This window comes from Stegostoma tigrinum, chromosome 47 (genome assembly GCF_030684315.1).
Source record: "Stegostoma tigrinum isolate sSteTig4 chromosome 47, sSteTig4.hap1, whole genome shotgun sequence".
NCBI lineage: Eukaryota > Metazoa > Chordata > Chondrichthyes > Orectolobiformes > Stegostomatidae > Stegostoma > Stegostoma tigrinum.
In genome coordinates this window covers 471,312-492,047 of record NC_081400.1, presented here as the reverse complement: position 1 = coordinate 492,047, position 20,736 = coordinate 471,312, and the positions used below count along the sequence as shown (strand labels likewise).

The 20,736-nt window shown below is 45.3% G+C and overlaps 1 protein-coding gene and 1 long non-coding RNA gene across 7 annotated transcripts in view; one reads left to right on the top strand and one right to left on the bottom strand.

The window, feature by feature from the left end:
- Positions 1 to 8,650, bottom strand: part of LOC125449756 (E3 SUMO-protein ligase PIAS3-like) — an 83,630-nt gene extending 74,980 nt beyond the window's left edge. For 2 of the 3 annotated variants that reach the window (XM_059642924.1, XM_059642926.1), the window contains exons 1-4: positions 8,542 to 8,650; positions 5,807 to 6,282; positions 4,897 to 4,981; positions 4,077 to 4,127 (exon numbers count right to left, since the gene is read on the bottom strand). In XM_059642924.1, the coding sequence (XP_059498907.1) occupies positions 4,077 to 4,127; positions 4,897 to 4,981; positions 5,807 to 6,282; positions 8,542 to 8,558 (629 nt within the window). In that variant the 5' untranslated portion in view covers positions 8,559 to 8,650. The remainder of the gene's footprint in view (positions 1 to 4,076; positions 4,128 to 4,896; positions 4,982 to 5,806; positions 6,283 to 8,541) is intronic. The other variant, XM_059642925.1, reaches the window with a different exon arrangement.
- LOC125449679 (uncharacterized) overlaps positions 8,626 to 20,736 on the top strand; it is a 73,227-nt gene continuing 61,116 nt past the window's right edge. For 3 of the 4 annotated variants that reach the window (XR_009443462.1, XR_009443460.1, XR_009443463.1), the window contains exons 1-2: positions 8,626 to 8,665; positions 16,283 to 16,373. This is a non-coding gene — a long non-coding RNA (uncharacterized LOC125449679). Of the gene's footprint in view, positions 8,666 to 16,279; positions 16,374 to 20,736 lie in introns of all 4 variants that reach the window. The other variant, XR_009443461.1, reaches the window with a different exon arrangement.

Sequence of the window (20,736 nt, the reverse complement as noted above, 5' to 3'; positions counted from 1 at the left end):
TCACACCCCCTCCCCGCAATAACAACCCAAACAGAATCCCCCTCGTCCTCACATACCACCCCACCAACCTTCGGAACCTACGCAACATCCTCCGACACTTCTGCCATCTACAATCAAACCTCACCACCAAAGACATTTTTCCCTCCCCACCCTTACCTGCTTTCCAGACAGACCACACTCTCTATGACTCCCTTGTCCGCTCCACACTCCCCTCCAGCCCCACCACCCCGGCACTTTTCCCTGCAACCACAGGAAGCATTACACCTGCCCCCACACCTCCTCCCTCACCCCCATCCCAGGCTCCAGATGTTCACCTGCACAGGATAATAAAGTGTGAAGCTGGATGAACACAGCAGGCCAAGCAGAATCTCAGGAGCTCAAAAGCTGACGTTTCGGGCCTAGGCCCTCTGATGAAGGGTCTAGGCCCAAAACGTCAGCTTGTGTGCTCCTGAGATGCTGCTTGGCCTGCTGTGTTCATCCAGCTTCACACTTTATTATCTTGGATTCTCCAGCATCTACAGTTCCCATTATCTCTGTTCACCTGCACATCTGCTAATGTGGTACAGGGCATCCAATGTACCCATTGTGGCCTCCTCTACATTGGGGAAACCAAGCAGAGAGGAGCGCTTTGCAGAACACCCACGCTCGGTTCACACTAAACAACTACACCTCCCAATCGCGAACCATTTCAACTCTCCCTCCCATTTCTCAGACGACATGTCCATCATGGGCCTCCTGCAGTGTCACAACGATGCTACCCAAAGGTTGCAGGAACAGCAACTCATATTCCACTTGGGAACCCTGCAGCCCAATGGTATCAATGTGGACTGGACAAGCTTCAAAATCTCCCCTCCCCCTACTGCATCCCAAAACCAGCCCAGCTCATCCCCACCTCCCTAACCTGTTCTTCCTCCCACCTATCCACTCCTCCCACCTCAAGCCGCACCCCATCTCCTACCCAGTAACCTCATTCCAGCCCCTTGACCTGTCTGTCCTCCCTGGACTGACCTATCTCCTCTCTACCTCCCCACCTACACTCCCCTCCCTCTACCGCATCCCATAACCAGCCCAGCTCGTCCCCACCTCCCTAACCTGTTCTTCCTTCCCACCTACACTCACCTTTACTGGCTCTATCCCCATCTCTTTGACCCGTCTGTCTCCTCTCCAACTATCTTCTCCTCTATTCATCTTCTATCCGCCTCCCCCCTCTCCCTATTTATTTCACACCCCCCTTCCCCTCCCCCATTTCTGAAGGAGGGTCTAGGCCTGTAACGTCAGCCTTCCTGGTCCTCTGATGCTGTTGGTCTGCTGTGTTCATCTCGCTCTACACCTTGTTATCACTTTCTATGACAGCCGCCATGTTCTTGCCCGTTCATTCAGGCTGTGCAAATCCCCTTGAAGGTTTTTGTAACCTTTCAACGCACATTCCCCTTCAGTTTTGTGTTATCAGTACATTTAGGAAGGATGCTGCGCAACCTAAAAGAGTTCAGAAAAGATTTACAAGGATGTTGCCAGTGTTGGCGAGAGCTATAGGGTGAGGTTGAATGGGCTGGGGCTATTTTCCCTGGAACATTGGAGGCTGAGGAGTGACCTCATAGATGGTTATAAAAATCATGACAGGCACGGATAGGGTGAATAGACAAGGTCTTTCCCCCAGGGTACGGGAGTCCGTAACTAGAGGCCACAGGTTTATGGCGACATGGGAAAGAATTAAAAGGGACCTAAGGTACAATATTTTCCACGCAGAGGGTGGTACATGTATGGAATGAGCTGCCAGGTGGAGGCTGGTACAGTTACAACATTTAAAAGACTTCTGGATGGGTGCATGAGTAAGAAGAGTTGAAGGGTTGAAGACCATAAGAACATAAGACATAGGAGTGAAAGTAAGGCCATTCGGCCCATCAAGTCCACTCCGCCATTTAAATCCTGGCTGATGGGCATTTCAACTCCACTTCCCTGCACTCTCACCGTAGCCCTTGATTCCTTCTGAGATCAAGAATTTGTCAATCTCTGCCTTGAAGGCATCTAACGTCCCGGCCTCCGCTGCACTCCGTGGCAATGAATTCCACAAGCCCACCACTCTCTGGCTGAAGAAATGTCATCTCATTTCAGTTTTAATTTTACCCCCTCTAATTTTAAGGCTGTGCCCATGGGTCCTAGTCTCCCCGTCTAACGGAAACAACTTCCTAGCGTCCACCCCTTCTAAACCATACATTATCCTGTAAGTTTCTATTAGATCTCCCCTCAACCTTCTAAACTCTAATGAGTACAATTCCAGGATGTTGCCTGGATTGGAGAGTATTAGCTGTAAGGAGAGATTGGACACTCTTCAATAGCTTTTGTTAGAGCATCAGAGGCTGAGGGGTGAACTGATACAAGTAAATAAAATTACAGAGTGGTATGAACAGTCAGTCTCTTCTGTGTGTGGAAACATCAAATAAATATATACTTCAAATAAGGTTTAAAGCGAGACAGGGCAAGTTTAAAGAAGAAGTGGGAGGAAAATTTTGTTTTAAACACAGAATGGTAGGTGCCTGGAATGCACTGCCAAGAAATGTAGTAGCAGATGTGACAGCAATGTTTAACAGGCATTTAGTTATGAATGAACACGCAGGGAATACAGGGATATGGGCCACATGGCGGCAGATGGGTTTAGTTTAGTTTAGAATGGCACCATGTCAGTACAGACATGGTGGGCCAAAGTGCCTGCCCCTGTGCTGTACTGTTCTATGTTTTATTCTGCTAGATACATCTCATACATAAACCCATGTTAACTGTGCCTAATTCCAAGAGTCCATTTATAATGGAATGTAGCACGTTCTTTCATACGGATGTTAGGATGACAGGTCGGTAGTCCAGGTTTCTTTCTTCCTCCTTTCTAAAAGGATGGGGGTTACACTTGCTACCTTCCTACCTGCAGGAACCACTCCAGAATCTATAGAATTTGGAAACGTGACCACCAGCCCATTGGTTTCTCTACTGCCTCCTATTTCAAAACTCGGAATTAGACCACCAGGTCCAGGGGATTTATCAACCTCGAGTCCCTTCAATGTTCAGTTTCTCCACAACAATGTTTTTTTAAATACTGATTTTGTTTAGTCTCTCACTCTTGCTAGGATGTTTCTTGTCTATTCTTCCATGAAAACAGAAAAGGTATCTGTTGAGACTCTGCCACTTCTTTATTTGACCGACAACAAATTCTCTGGTCTCAACCTGTATTTGGCCCAGATTTGTCATTGCGAACCTTTCTTTTTACAGACTGACTGCTGCCTGTGTAGGAGACATATGTTCACTGATTGAAGGGCTGAATGGAGGAGTGAGCCCTGGGGTTGGGGGGTTGTGGTGTAGCCAAACAGAGGTGGACTGCAGGGAATGAGGGCCTTTCAGTTTCATATACATTCAGTGACACTCTAAAGCACGGCACTTTATATACTGAAGGGCAATTAGATTCAATATACAAAAACTCTGTACACCCCTCGGATTGTACATATGGAAACAGGGATGCAACAGCCTCCTGGTATCATCACTGGACTGCTAACCCAGAGACCCAGGTAATGTTTTGGGGACCTGGGTTTGAATCTCACCATGATAGATAATCAAATTTTAATTCAATAAAAATCTGGAATTATGTCTCTGAGGATGATCACAAATCCATTATTGATTGTCAGAAAAAAACCTTCTCGTTCACTAAGGTCTTATATGGAAGGAAACTGCCATCCTTATTTGGCCTAGCCGACTTGTGACTCCAAACACACAGCAATACGGTTAACTCTTAACTACCCTCTGGGCAAGAAATGCTTGCCTAGCCAGCAATGTTCATACATCTTATTAATGAGCTTAAAAACAAACACAATGAAATGGATGGGAATATCTCCCCATCTTTCAGCAGCTCATTCCCATCATACAGGCCCTGAGAGGCCAAGTCAGCTCCGGACACATCCAGCTGACAGAAATCAAAGGCAGATGAAAACGACTGCTCAAGTAGCATTGTTTGCCATTCTCTGCAACATTCTGACTGAGAAAGAGAACACTCTCACCACCTAGCAAGCTACTAAAGAATCCCTCCAAGGCCTTACCTCAGTTGCACTTGGACTGTGTGATCGCCTTTTGCTCCAAGTAACAAATCTCTGAAAGGAAGAAAACCGATTGAGTAAAACTGCTCCTCAAAATAAAAATCTATGCTGCTTCATAAGGATTAGTGAGGAAATGCAGCATCAAGATACATTGCTGCTTGGTTTATTCATTGTGCAGAATCAAAAATATTGTTACAGCATAGGAGGCAACCATTCAGTCCTTTCAATTAAACTCTTCATCATCCATTGGCAAAGGAAGAAACCACAGCCAGCCTTTACATGGAATGGATTTATTCAGCGAGTATGAACCATTACAAGTATATATGCTGAGTCATTATTATGTATTTCTTTATACTTTTAAAATCAATTAAATAAACTAAACCGAATTAAAAGGTGACAAACCTTTATGGGGCAACTGCAACAAAAATCAAATGTTCAAACAAAACTTAAAATTTCATTTCAAATATGCTTAAGCAGCTATCCAATCAATGCCTTCCACAAGTGGAAATATTTTCTAACCAACCTGGTTCCAGATGTCATTACACAGCCCTGGAACTAGAGGGACTGGAACCTGGGCCTCCTGTTTCAGAGACAGGGACACAAAAAGTCCTTGACAGATCTGTACAAGAGCAAATATCTCTCTCACCCAACCATACTCTCCAACCTCTAGCCACTCTTCCTCACATCATACTCTCACTGCTGTCTGTTTGCCTCCACCTCCTCAGACCCTATCCCTCACACAGTCAATTCACGCTTCTGAAAAAGTGTCTCTCTGATAGCTTATTGTTTGGGTGAAAGGTTTTGTCCATTTTCACACTCTCACCTGGATGAGCAAATCTGTTGAACTTGCTGTGGGGTCAATGCAAACGTAACAACAGCTTCCTCAAATCGTTGCCCATTACTTGATACTGTAAAAAAAGAAAGCAGAAAGGATACAATGGAAACACCGCCTCATCATCATCAAGAAACAATATAGGCCCGTGAAACTAAAATGGAACAAAGAACCACAGAAGCTGGAAATCTGAAACATAAACAGCAATTGCCGGAGAAATTCAGCAAGTCAGGCAGCATGTGCGGACAGAAAGCAGAGTTAACATTTCTAGTTTAATTCTGAAGAATTCTCCCTTCCTTCCTTCACCACCCCAACCCTCACTACTCTCTCCTTCCCACCCCTCACTGTTTCCTCCTCTTGTGCTGCTCTCACTGACCGACTGACTTTCTTTGGAGTGAGATCAAAGTTGTCCTTACCATAACACACTGCCATATATGGCTACAGGCAATTCTGCACATGCTGCATCATTGGTAGCCAGGTCCAATTTTCGTTCTGGTTCCTCTGAAATGCCCTCCTGCTTATGAAGAACTGCAATGTTTGTCTCAGTTGGCTGGACAGTCAGTTTGTGATGCAGACAGGTGCCAACAGTGTGGGTTCAGTTCCTGAAACAGCTGAGGTTACCATGAAGGACTCTGCTTCACAATCTCTCCCCTTACCTCAGGTTAAACCACCAGCAGTTGTCTCTCTCAAATGAGGGAGCAGCCCTATAGTCTGGTAAGACTATAGCAATTTTACCTTTACCTTATCTTCAGACCAAACAGGAGGTCCCATCAAATTCCAGGCGTGCTGGGCACAGAACGACCACTGGTCAACAATATCAATCCTTCCAAATCCATCAACTTCCATCCCACCCCATATCTTCCCCTCCAAGCCCCCAGGCCATTCATCACCACGGCCTTACCTAATGTGGTTGGTTTGGTCAGCTCATCGTAGATGTCATAAAATGGCAGCCTCCTCATTTTGACGTCTGGATGCACTGGGGGGGACAGATGTTGTAAATCTAATTCTCGCTTGGGAGTGAGCATGCTGAGGGGCGACAACAGTGGGGACACCAAGGCCGAGGCAGCAGAGGTACTGTAGTGAAGCTGTGGATTGCTGCCAAGAGCCAGAGATGCACTGGCTGAAGGGTGAGCCACGGCGTTCTGGACAGATAGTAAAGGCAACTCCATGGTGGTGTGGCTCTTGCGAGGGAAGCGACGCCTGTAGAGCTCTTTAATTTTCATGTGCACAGCTGGACTGCAGCCAGACTTCAGCATGTACAGCACTTTGGTCAACAGCTCGTGTTTACGGCCTGTCTTGTTCCGGCCAGAGAATCCCAGCAGCACTTGTAGTTCCGACACTCTAAAGCTCATCACCATGTGCTGCAAAACAGAGAATCTGTTAGAAACAAAAACAAGTTGCTAGAAAAGCTCAGCAAGTCTGGCAGCAGCTGTGTAGAGAAATCAGAATTAACATTTTGGATCTATTGACCCTTCCTCAGAATCTGTTAGAGTGGGGAAAAGGTAGGGCAGAGAGGCAGGGTGGAGAATGCTGAAAAGGTGGGGGCTGCAGGGCCAGGGGATAGTTTTGCATCAGTGTTGAAAAGTGGGGGCATCAAGCAAGAGATGAATTTATCAGTGTGAGCAACGAGATGCCAGGTAAATGGTTTGGTGGGTGGGAACAATGTGGATGTTGCTGCGGCTTTTGGTAATACAGAATTGGCTGGCCAACAGAAGACAGCGAGTGGTAGTAGAAGGAAAATATTCTGCCTGGAAGTCAGTGGTGAGTGGGGTTCCACAGGGCTCTGTCCTTGGGCCTCTACTGTTTGTAATTTTTATTAATGACTTGGATGAGGGGATTGAAGGATGGGTCAGCAAGTTTGCAGACGACACAAAGGTCGGAGGTGTCGTTGACAGTGTAGAGGGCTGTTGTAGGCTGCAGCGGGACATTGACAGGATGCAGAGATGGGCTGAGAGGTGGCAGATGGAGTTCAACCTGGATAAATGCGAGGTGATGCATTTTGGAAGGTCGAATTTGAAAGCAGAGTACAGGATTAAGGATAGGATTCTTGGCAGCGTGGAGGAACAGAGGGATCTTGGTGTGCAGATACATAGATCCCTTAAAATGGCCACCCAAGTGGACAGGGTTGTTAAGAAAGCATATGGTGTTTTGGCTTTCATTAACAGGGAGATTGAGTTTGAGTCGTGAGATCTTGTTGCAGCTCTATAAAACTTTGGTTAGACCGCACTTGGAATACTGCGTCCAGTTCTGGTCGCCGTATTATAGGAAAGATGTGGATGCTTTGGAGAGGGTTCAGAGGAGGTTTACCAGGATGCTGCCTGGACTGGAGGGCTTATCTTATGAAGAGAGGTTGACTGAGCTCAGTCTCTTTTCATTGGAGAAAAGGAGGAGGAGAGGGGACCTAATTGAGGTATACAAGATAATGAGAGGCATAGATAGAGTTGATAGCCAGAGACTATTTCCCAGGGCAGAAATGGCTAGCACGAGGGGTCATAGTTTTAAGCTGGTTGGTGGAAAGTATAGAGGGGATGTCAGAGGCAGGTTCTTTACGCAGAGAGTTGTGAGAGCATGGAATGCGTTGCCGGCAGCAGTTGTGGAAGCAAGGTCATTGGGGTCGTTTAAGAGACTGCTGGACCTGTATATGGTCACAGAAATTTGAGGGTGCATACATGAGGATCAATGGTCGGCACAACATTGTGGGCTGAAGGGCCTGTTCTGTGCTGTACTGTTCTATGTTCTAAGTGTGACTGTTGGGGTGAGGGAATGAAAGCTGGAAGTGGTGGAAAGCAGCTGCAAACAGGAAGTATGGAGGAGTGGTTGGTGACGGTGTTGGAAAAGGGATGGCATATCAACAGACCTGGGGAAAGGGATGTAGTTGAGAATAAGAGTGTTTATGGAAGTTTTGGGGGCTTGGTGGGGGGTGGCGGGGGGTCGTGCGGAAGATGCCAGATTGTCAGGATGGGAGGACTGCCAGCAGGGCAGTGGGGGCATGTCAGCATGGGGAGAGGGGGTTGGTGAGGGGTAGGGGGTCAGCAGAGAGGATGACAGGTCAGTGTGTGGGGGGGGTGGAAGAGGTGTGTCAGTTTGGAGGGGGGTGATGGTGTGTCAGTGTGGGGTAGGGGTGTCCGTGGTGGGGGGGGGAGGTGAAGTTGTGTCAGTGTGAGGGTGTATCGATATGATGGTTGGGAAGGGGGTCGGTAGGGGATCAGAAGGGCGAATGGCAGGTCGCTGTGGCGGGGGAGCGGAGGGTCATTGGGAAGGATGGGGTCAGAGTGGGGGCTGTCATCAGTAGGATAAGTGTCAGTGAGGAGGGGTGTCGTGCGCTTGTTTTGGTGCGGGAGGGAGTGTCAGTGAATTTAAGAGGGAACCAGTAGTATGTGTGGGGCATGATTTAGGGTGAGGTTTGGGGTGGGGGCCTGCTCTGTTACGGAGAGCCCTCCAGGCGCGCCCACGACGGTCGTTCCCCCGACGCGCGCCTCCGCGCTCGGGCCAGTTCGCTGTGGTTAGTGGGGGGAATGCTTTCCTTCTGCTCGATCAACATCGACAGCTGGCTCCACCCGGTGCCACCACTGCAGAGAACAACCCCGTCCCTCCCGCTCGCTCTCCCTCTCCCTCCCGAGACCTCCTAATACTGACCCGCAATTCCCCGTCATCCGCCATCTCCGGGCATCGCCTCGACCCCGGGCCCACCTCTCCCCGCTGACATCATCACGCAGGCGACGCAATATGGGCGTGGTCTGGATGAACGGGCGAGACAGCGGTGCGTGTTAATAAGAGGGAGGGGCCTGCGGGGTGCGCCAGTTGGAGGGAGGGCGGGTGGAGCTGGCCGTGGAGAATGGGGCAAATTGTGATCAGAGATAAAGGGAACTGCAGATGCTGGAGAATCCAAGATAACAAAGTGTGGAGCTGGATGAACACAGCAGGCCAAGCAGCATCTCAGGAGCACAAAAGCTGACGTTTTGGGCCGAGACCCTTCATCAACCCTCTCTGATGAAGGGTCTTGGCCCGAAACGTCAACTTTTGTGCTCCTGAGATGCTGCTTGGCCCGCTGTGTTCATCCAGCTTCAACACTTTGTCAGCATGGGGTAAACTTGGGTTGTCGAACTTTTGAGGGCGTGGTCCATGTAGCGGGCGTGGCTGTGGTGTGGGGGGCGGGTCTTTGGGTAGCGAGGTGTGGTCCTGCCGCGGGGAGAGGAGCCGAGTGAAGGGAGCTGTTGGAGAAGGCGGGGCCACTGAGAGGGCGGGGCCTGTTCTCCAGTGCCGTTGGGCGCGCGAGTTTCTTTTGGGCGGGAAGGAGGTGTAAAACTGGAATGAAAGAAAGAAAAAAAATTATCAGCACAGAGAAAGTGAGAATTATCAGAAAATTGGAGGAGCGGGTTTGGGGGTTCGCTGCACTCCCTCGAAAACAGGACATACTTCCTCAGAAAAGGAGCCCAAAACTGCACATAATATAAAGTAGAGGGCATAGGTTTAAGGTGAGAGGGATAAAATATAAAAATGACCGGAGAGATAAATTTTTCACGCAGAGGGTCATGCATGTATGGAACGAGCAGCTAGAGGAAGTGATAGGTGTGGGTACAATTACAACATTACTACAAAATTACAATTACTACAAAACATCTGGATGGGTACATGAATAGGACGGGATTTGGGGATATGGGACAGATACTGGCAAATGGGACTAGGCCGGATTGGAATGTCTGATCAGCGTGGATGGGTTAAACGGAAGGGTCTGTTTCCATGCTGTATGACTGAGAAGGTTAGAATACAAGAGCAGAGGCATATGGCTTAGACTGTATAAAGCTCTGGTCAGACCGCAACTGAAATATTGTAATGGAGTAATATAGGATGGAAACAGACTCTTTGGTCCAACTAATCCATGTCAAACAGGTTTCACAAACTGAACTAAATCATTATATTCCTGTATCTATCTAAATATGTTTTAAATGCTGTGACAGTCCCTGCCTCTGTCACTTCCTGCGGTGGTTTGTTCTGTTTTGGGTCCCAAGTTTCAGGAAGGATATGCTGGCATTGGAGATAATCCAGAGGAAGTTTACAAGAATGATTCTAGGGATGAAGGGCTCTACGTCTAGCTTAGAAGGATGAGATGGGATCTGTTTGAAACTTGTAGAATACTGAGAGACCTGATTAAAGTGGACATGGAGATGTTCCCACTAGTAGGAGAGACTAGGACCCAAGAGCAAGCCTCAGAGTATAGCCCTTTAGAATTGAGATGAAGGGAAATTTTTCCAACTAGAGTGTGGCGAATCTGTGGAACTGATTGCTGCAGAAGGCTCTGGAGGCCAAGTCATTGATTGTATGTAAGACAGAGAGGTTCTTAATTAGCAAGGAAATTGAGAGTTATGGGGAGAAGGCAGGAGAATGAAATTGAGAAACATATCAGCTATGATCAAACGATGAAGCAGACTTGATGGGCCACATGGCCTAAGTTTTCTCCTATACCTTATGGTCTAAGGCCGAGAGAGAAATTTATAATTTCCTTAGAGAATCAAAGGAGATAAGGCAGGAAGTGATCTGGTGGTACTAGACTGTTAATCCTGATTAGACTGATAATCAGATTAGCTATGATCTTATTGAATTGTGGAGCAGGCGGATTGGGCAGAATGGCCTACCTCTGCTCCCATACATTATAGTCTTAAATTCTTAGTTCTTGGAAGGGAGTTCCATTTTAGTGAGTTGTCGCCGATTCCATGGCTGGCAGCCCTGCAGTTCTAGTAGAGAACATTGGGACCTGTGACTATTGCTGGGATTACAGGCTGTCGAACCACATCAATTTTGATAACACAATAGGGATCCAGGTTCAACAGGCTGATCTCATACTCTGCCACTCCCTTTGCCCCATGTGGTCATATAAAATCCAGACCATGGGTTCTGGACAATGGAGATAAGTTAATGGGCATGAACAAAGCGAGACAATGACCAAACTAGGTATGGAAGGGGCAAAGCTGAAAGAAAAGGTTACCAGAGAGATTATATTTTAATACTGTCTGAGGAATGAACTTCCAGAGGAAGTATTGGATGTGGGTACAGTTCAAGATATTTGGTTAAGGAAGCTGTAGAGCGCGGGAGCCGTGGTTTACGAAGGAAATGGAATCTCTGGTCAAGAGGAAGAAGAAGGCTTATGTTAGGATGAGATGTGAAGGCTCAGTTAGGGTGCTTGAGGGTTACAAGGTAGCCAAGAAAGACCTAAAGAGAGCGCTCAGAAGAACCAGGAGAAGACATGAGAAGTTGTTGGCGGATAGGATCAGGGTAAACCCTAAGGCTTTCTATAGGTATTGAAGGAATAAAAGAATGACGAGACTAAGATTAGGTCCAAACAAGGATAGTAGTGGGAAGTTGTGTGTGGAGTCAGAGGAGATAGGGAAAGCACTAAATGAATATTTTTCGACAGTATTCACTCTAGAAAACAACAATGTTGTTGAGGAGAATACTGAGACACAGGCTACTAGACTAGGTGGGATTGAGGTTCACAAGGAAGAGGCATTAGAAATCCTACAGAGGGTGAAGATAGATAAGTCCCTTGGGCTGGATGGTATTTATCCTAGGATCCCCTGGGAAGCCAGGGAGGAGATTGCCGAGCCTTTGACATTGATCTTTAACTCGTCATTGTCTACAGGAATAGTGCCAGATGACTGGAGGATAGCAAATGTGGTTCCCCTGTTCGAGAAGGGGAGTAGAGACAACCCTGGTAATTATAGACCAGTGAGCCTTACCTCAGTTGTTGGTAAAGTGTTGGAAAAGGTTATAAGAGATGGGATTTATAATCATCTAGAAAAGAATAAATTGATTAGGGATAGTCAGCACGATTTTGTGAAGGGTAGGTCGTGCCTCACAAACCTTATTGAGTTCTTTGAGAAGGTGACCAAACAGGTAGATGAGAGTAAACCGGTTGATGTGGTGTATATGGATTTCAGCAAGGCGTTCGATAAGGTTCCCCACAGTAGGCTATCATACAAAATGCGGAGGAATGGGATTGTGGGAGATATAGCAGTTTGGATCAGAAATTGGCTTGCTGAAAGAAGACAGAGGGTGGTAGTTGAAGGGAAATGTTCATCCTGAAGACCAGTTACTAGTGGTGTACCGCAAGGGTCGATGTTAGGTCCACTGCTGTTCGTCATTTTTATAAATGACCTGGATGAGGGTGTAGAAGGATGGGTTAGTAAGTTTGCAGACGACACTTAAGGTTGGTGGAACATAGAACATACAACATTACAGCACAGCACAGGCCCTTCGGCCCTCGATGTTGTGCCGACCTGTCATACCAATCTCAAGCCCATCTAACCTACACTATTCCATGTACGTCCATATGCTTATCCAATGACGACTTAAATGTACCTAAAGTTGGCGAATCTACTACCGTTGCAGGCAAAGCCTCCATTCCCTTACTACTCTGAGTAAAGAAACTACCTCTGACATCTGAACTATATCTTTCACCCCTCAATTTAAAGCTATGCCCCCTCGTGCTCACTGTCACCATCCCAGGTAAAAGGCTCTCCCTATCCACCCTATCTAACCCTCTGATTATTTTATATGTTTCAATTAAGTCACCTCTGAACCTTCTTCTCTCTAATGAAAACAGCCTCAAGTCCCTCAGCCTTTCCTCACAACACCTTCCCTCCATACCAGGCAACATCCTAGTAAATTTCCTCTGCACCCTTTCCAAAGCTTGCACATCCTTCTTATAATGTGGTGACCAGAACTGTACGCAATACTCCAAGTGCGGCCGCACCAGAGTTTTGTACAGCTGCAGCATAAATTCTTGGTTCCGGAACTTGATCCCTCTATTAATAAAAGCTAAAACACTGTATGTCTTCTTAACAGCCCTGTCAACCTGGGTGGCAACTTTCAAGGATCTGTGTACATGGACACCAAGATCTCTCTGCACATCTACACTACCAAGAATCTTACGATTAGCCCAGTACTTTGCCTTCCAGTTACTCCTACCTAAGTGCATCACCTCACATTTGTCCGCATTAATCTCCATTTGCCACCTCTCAGACCAGCTCTGCAGCTTATCTATGTCTCTCTGTAACCTACAGCATCCTTCTTCACTATCCACAACTCCACTGACCTTAGTGTCATCTGCAAATTTACTAACCCATCCTTCTACGCCCTCATCCAGGTCATTTATAAAAATGACAAACAGCAGTGGACCCAACATCGACCCTTGCGGTACACCACTAGTAACTGGTCTCCAGGATGAACATTTCCCATCAACTACCACCCTCTGTCTTCTTTCAGCAAGCCAATTTCTGATCCAAACTGCTATATCTCCCACAATTCCATTCCTCCGCATTTTGTACAATAGCCTATTGTGGGGAACCTTATCGAACGCCTTGCTGAAATCCATATACACCACATCAACCAGTTTACTCTCATCTACCTGTTTGGTCACCTTCTGAAAGAGCTCAATAAGGTTTGTGAGGCACGACCTTCCCTTCACAAAACCGTGCTGACTATCCCTAATCAATTTATTCTTTTCTAGATGATTATAAATCCTACCCCTTATAACCTTTACCAACAACTGAGGTAAGGCTCACTGGTCTATAATTACCAGGGTTGTCTCTACTCCCCTTCTCGAACAGGGGAACCACATTTGCTATCCTCCAGTCATCTGGCACTATTCCTGTAGACAATGACGAGTTAAAGATCAATGTCAAAGCCTCGGCAATCTCCTCCCTGGCTTCCCAGAGGATCCGAGGATAAATCCCATCCGGCCCGGGGACTTATGTATCTTCACCCTCTGAAGGATTTCTAATACCTTTTCCTTGTGAACCTCAATCCCACCTAGTCTAGTAGCCTGTATCTCAGTATTCTCCTCGACAACATTGTCGTTTTCTAGAGTGAATACTGTTGAAAAATATTCATTTAGCGCTTCCCCATCTCCTCTGACTCCACACACAACTTCCCACTACTATCCTTGATTGGACCTAATCTTACTTTCATCATTCTTTTATTCCTTAAATACCTGTAGAAAGCCTTAGGGTTTACCCTGATCCTATCCGCCAACAACTTCTCATGTCTCCTCCAGGCTCTTCTGAGCGCTCTCTTTAGGTCTTTCTTGGCTACCTCGTAGCCCTCAAGTGCTCTAACTGAGCCTTCACATCTCATCCTAACATAAGCCTTCTTCTTCCTCTTGACCAGAGATTCCACCTCCTTCGTAAACCACAGCTCCCGTGCTCTACAGCTTCCTCCCTGCCTGACAGGTACATATTTATCTAGGACACACAGGAGCTTTTCCTTGAATAAGCTCCACATTTCTAATGTGCCCGTCCCCTGCAGTTTCCTTCCCCATCCTATGCTCCCTAAAACTTGCCTAATCTCATCGTAATTGCCTTTCCCCCAGCTACAACTCTTGCCCAGTGGTATACACCTATCCCTTTCCATCACTAAAGTAAACATAACAGAATTGTGATCGCTATCACCAAAGTGCTCACCTACTTCCAAATCTAACACCTGGCCAGGCTCATTACCCAGTTCCAAATCTAATGTGGCTTCGCCCCTTGTTGGCCTATCTACATACTGTGTCAGGAAGCCCTCCTGCACACACTGGACAAAACCTGACCCATCTATAGTACTTGAACTATAGTGTTCCCAGTTAATATTTGGAAAGTTGAAGTCCCCCATGACAACTACCCTGTCTCTCTCACTCCTATCGAGAATCATCTTTGCTAATCTTTCCTCTACATCTCTGGAACTATTCGGAGGCCTGTAGAAAATTCCCAACACGGTGACCTCTCCTTTACTGTTTCTAACCTCAGCCCATACTACCCTCAGTTGACGAGTCCCCAGACATCCTTTCTGCAACTGTAATACTGTCCTTGACCAACAATGCCACACCTCCGCCCCTTTTACCATTTCCTCTGTTCTTACTGAAACATCTAAATCCCAGAACCTGCAACAACCATTCCTGTCCCTGCTCTAACCATGTCTCTGAAATGGCCACAACATCGAAGTCCCAGGTACCAACCCATGCTGCAAGTTCACCCACCTTATTCCGGACGCTCCTGTCATTGAAGTAGACACACTTCAAACCAACTTCTTTCTTGCCGGTGCCATCTTGCTTCCCTGAAACTTTATTTCGGACCACCCTACTCTCAACCTTTTCTATAGTCGAACTACAATTTTGGTTCCCATCCCCCTGCTGAATTCGTTTAAACCCACCCAAATAGCCTTAGCTAATATCCCCCCCCAGGATATCAGTACCCCTCTGGTTCAGGTGAAGACCATCTTGCTTGTAGAGGTCCCACCTACCCCAGAAAGAGCCCCAATTATCAAAGAATCCAAACCCTCCCTTGTGGAGTTGTGGATAGTGACGAAGGATGCTGTAGGTTACAGAGAGACATAGATAAGCTGCAGAGCTGGGCTGAGAGGTGGCAAATGGAGTTTAATATGGACGAGTGTGAGGTGATGCACTTTGGTAGGAGTAACCAGAATGCGAAGTACTGGGATAATGGTAAGATTCTTGGTAGTGTAGATGTGCAGAGAGATCTCGGTGTCCATGTACACAGACCGTTGAAAGTTGCCATCCAGGTTGACAGGGCTGTTAAGAAGGCATACAGTGTTTTAGCTTTTATTAATAGAGGGATCGAGTTCCCGAACCAAGAGGTTATGCTGCAGCTGTACAAAACTCCGGTGCGGCCGCATTTGGAGTATTGTGTACAGTTCTGGTCACCGCATTATAAGGATGTGGAAGCTTTGGAAAGGGTGCAGAGGAGATTTACTAGGATGTTGCCTGGTATGGAGGGAAGGTCTTACGAGGAAAGGCTGAGGGACTCGAGACTGTTTTCATTAGAGAGAAGAAGGTTGAGAGGTGACTTAATTGAGACATTTAAAATAATCAGAGGGTTAGATAGGGTGGATAGGAAGAGCCTTTTTCCTAGGATGGTGACGGCGATCACGAGGGGGCATAGCTTTAAATTGAGGGATGAAAGATATAGGACAGATGTCAGAGGTAGTTTCTTTACTCAGAGTAGTAAGGGAATGGAGGCTTTGCCTGCAACGGTAGTAGATTCGCCAACTTTAAGTACATTTAAGTCGTCATTGGATAAGCATATGGACGTACATGGAATAGTGTAGGTTAGATGGGCTTGAGATTGGTATGACAGGTCGGCACAACATCGAGGGCTGAAGGGCCTGTACTGTGCTGTAATGTTCTATGTACACAAATAAGGAATGTCTGGAGTGATATGGGCCAAGCATAGGCAGGTGGGATTAGTTTAGTTTGGGATTATGATCAGCATGGATGGGTTGGACTGACGTGTTTGTTTCTGTGATGTATCACTCATTATAGAAAAAAAACTCGTGAAATGGCCTTGTTGGGTAAGTAACTGACAAATATTCTACTTTCCAGTAGGTGGCAGCTGAATCAAACCAAATATGGAAGACGTTGATAACAATTGTTTGCCAAAGAAAGTTCAGCTTCTTAGTCAGCTTGCCCTGCCAATGTAAGTTTTCTTTCTTTACATCCGTCCACAGGACTTTCTAATTTGGAGCAACCAATCAGTTATTATTTGGACTAATCATTCTTTTTGCCAAGGTTTTATCTAAAAATTGCCTAGTTTATCAAGTTGCATACCGTTTGGTAAATGTAGATCCTTCTGAGGTATGGTGGCAAATCATTTGTCCTACTTACATGGATCACTCTCATTAGACCTGGTGAACCGGTTACTTGTGTCAACAATTTTGTGTTTCGCAGCGATGGACACAAGATTAGGCTCTACTACCATGCCACCAATTCTGGGGAATCTATCAGAGTCTGTCATTAGGAGCAGGCTGATGTAAGCACTTAAATAAATTTGAACTCATCATAGGGAGACAGTGTTCTTTGGATGAAGTAAATTTAGATGAATGTGGGTATGATGAATGAACATGATCGCTAATAAGGTGGATAAAGCTGTTATCTCACTGCATTCAATAAGATTTCACATGAGAAATTACTAGCAAAAGTTATCATTCCTGGAATTGAGAATAGCCTGTTGCTGGTTGAAAACTGGTAAGAAGGTAAGAAATGACACAAACAGACATTGATGGAATGCAGTTCATCATAATCCTCCAGCATTTGTTTTGAGAGATCTGCTTTGCACCATATTTATCACTGACTTGGATGAAGCAACATGTATCCAGATGTGTTAAATTAGAAGGCACAGTTGTCTGGGCATGTATTCCCTTGGGTATGAAAGATAACTGGTAGAGGTGCTTAAAATTTGAAAGCAATCTGAAAGAGTTGATATGGTATGGAATCATTAGGCATGAGGTGACATAATTCTAAAATAAGAGCTAGATTTTTTGGAAAGTAAATATATCAAGAGTGACAGAGCAAAGGTTGATTTCAAGTGCAGATAAACCCTCACCTGACTATATGAATGGTGGAGGGGAGCTGAGTGGCTGTGTGTTATAGCAGAAAAGACTAACTTTTCTGAGTGACATTTTAGAATCATTGATTAGCCTTTTAACAGTACGGTTGCGACTATTAAAATACTGTTCATCGGAAATTAAAAACAATAGTTACAGACTGCTACTACATTTAGTAAATAAATGCATTGTTTTGTGTCTCTCAGTCAGAGAGCAAAAGAGGCACAGGTTTATTCTCTGGTTTTAAATGGAAGGGCTACAATTGACATGAGTATCTTGAATTGGAGTTGAAAGGGAAAATAGAATGTGTTCCTTTTCAGAACAACTCAGTGGAGGCTCCTGGAAATTAACATGGGAATGAGCACACAACATTCGAAGTGGCTATTAAAGTTGAAAGGCCTTCTTGTTCATACATTGACTGTCCCACCAGAAGTTCTTTTAGAAAGAAGGGAATTTGAGGAAAACATTGCGGAGATTCAGGAAAGGAAAATTAGTGACTTTAGAGATTTGTGAGAAAGCAACCTGTATTTGGAATGTTGAATCATTGGGTTAACATTGAATGTTCTTGTTCTGTTTGCATCCATTGCAGACCAGTGGAAGAAAAGGCTTCTGTTTTTTTTTGTCAGACTTTTACATAAATTGAACTCTTAAGTGCACATTTTATCAGTACTACATTTTTGACATTTTCATCTTCTAATTAGATGTGTGCACACAAGATTAATTGTGTATTTTTTATGAGATAGGTTTGTTATGCTAGAATGCTTTAGTTATGGATCAAATAAGGTGGTGTATGATTCAACTTTCTTTCCACTTTCTAGGATAAAGATCTATTTAAAATTAGTACAGCATTGTTGTTCCATAGAAGTTAATGACTAGCCATAGGTGTGGCTCAAGTGTCACCATTCTGAGTATTAATTCTGATTGGTAAATAATGCCTTGTGTTCACATAGACAATACAAGCATCTATTCATGTTATAAACAATCGGTAACCAAGGAAGTAAAACAATCGCAATAATCAAAGAACATATGCACATTGCATATGAAATTGGTTGAGCAATGTCTTGATTTTAAACTTCACATCTTTTTATTCAAATCCCTCCACAGCTATGCAAAACTTATTTCTGTAATCTCTTCTAGTTTCACAACTGTATGAGACCTCTTGATTACTCTAATTCTGACCTCTTCAGCATTCACCTTTTTTTAATAATTTTACCTATTTTCCCTAATCGATCTGTTCAGGGTTGGAACTTGAGCCTGGATCTCTCAGTCCAGGGGTATGGACACAATAACTGCGCCACAAGATCACTCTGCTAATGGAATGCAGCTGTGTATTCAAATATCTGGGCCCTGAACTCTGCAATTGCCCTTTAAAAATATTGTATTTCTCTTCTCTTTTTAAGTGGCTCTTTAAAGTGTACTTATTTGATCAAACATTTGGTTTCCTGCCCTGAAATTCCCAAATGTGATCAGAGCCAAGTTTTGTTTGGTAATAAAAACAGAAATTCTGGAAAATCTCAGCCAGTCTGGCAATATCTGTGGAGACAAATCAGAGTTAACGTTTTGTATCCAGTGACCAACCCAGACCAACCACATGGACACCCGTCATTTGTGGCAAGGCTTACATGACATCATGGGCTTCAAAGCAAAGTCAAACACAATCATGGGCAACAGTGTATTCCTACCTGACGAGCTCAGTGCATTTATGCTGACTTTGAACTGAAGGTCAGTAAAATGATGTCATCTCTCCCCTCAGCCGCAGATAAACCTGTGCCCACGGTCACCACCACAGATGTTAGATCAACCTTCACAAGAGTGAACCCAGCGAAAGCAACTGGCCTGGATGGAAACCCTGGCTGTGCATTCATATCCAGTACAGACCAGCTGGCAGGAGTATTTGCAGACATCTTTAACCTCTCCTTGCTACGACCTGAATTCCCCATCTACTTCAAGAAGACCACAATCATCCCAATGCTTAAGGAAAAGCATACATCCTTCCTCGATGACTACTGCTTGATGGCTCTGACATCCGTAATTATGAAGCGTGTCAAGGGGTTAGACATGAGTCGTATCAACACCAGCCTACCAAATTGCCTTGATCCTTTGCAATTCACCTACCAGCACAACAAGTTCACAGCAGACTCTACCACCCAGCCCTTAAATCACCCCCTAAACATCTAGATAACAATGATACTTACATCAGGCTCCTACCTATTCACTACATTCTGCCTTCAACACCAGAATCCCAAAGAAACTCATCTCTAAAGTCTGAGACATAGATCTCTGCTCCCTGCATCCGTAACTGGACCCTAGATTTCCTGACACATAGGCATCAGTTAGACTAGGCAACAACACCTCCTCCAACATAATTCTCAACACCAGTGAACCATAAGGCTATGTACTCAGCCCCTTGCTCCTTATACATTCACGACTGTGTGACTGAGTTCCACCCTAACTCCATTTACAAGCTTGCTGACAACACCACCATTATAGGTCAGATCTCAAACAATGATGAGACAGAATACAGCAAAGACAATAATCTCTCTGTCGACATCGGCAAAACAAAGGATTTGGACATGGCTGCAGGAAGTGGAGTTGAGGGCAGGCCCATGTCTGCATCAATGGTGCTGAGGTGGAGATGATTGAGAGTGTCAAGTTCCTGGGAGTGATTATCACCAGCAATCTGTCCTGGTCAACCCATGTATACTTGACGGTCAGGAAAACACAACACTGTCTTTACTAGCTCAGAAGACTAACGAACTTCAGTATGTCCAAAAAGATGCATCATAGAAAGTTTTTTATCTGGATGCATCACAGCGTGCTATGGCAACTGCTCTTCCCAAGACCGTTGGAAACTACAGAGTCATGAACACAGACCAGTCCATCACACAAACCAGCCTTCCATCCATTGACTCCATGTATACTTCCCACTGCATCAGTAAAGTGACTAACATAATCAAAAATCCCTCCCGCCCAGTTACTCTCTTTCACCCTCATCCATCAGGCAGAAGTTTTAATACACATGCAAACAAATTCAAGAACAGCTTCTTGCCCGCTATTATCAGATTTTTGAACGGACATCTCAAATGTCAATTCTGATCTCTCTCTCTGCACCTTCTTTGCAGCTGTAACACTGTATTCTGCAAGCCTGATGATCTTTGTATGAAATGATCTGCCTGTATGGTATGGAAAACAACACTTTTCACTGTATCTTGGTACACATGACAACAACACCAATAAATTAATAAATACTCGGGCCTAGGACACTACCCTGAGGACTCCTGATAGAGATGTCCTGGAGCTGAGATGACTGACCTCCAACAACTACAAACATGTCCCTTTGATCCAGGTATGACTCCAACCAATGGAGAGTTTGGCCCCTGTATCCATTGATTCAAATTTTCCTAGGGCTCCTTGATGCCACACTCAGTCAAATGCAGACTTGATCTCAAGGGCTGT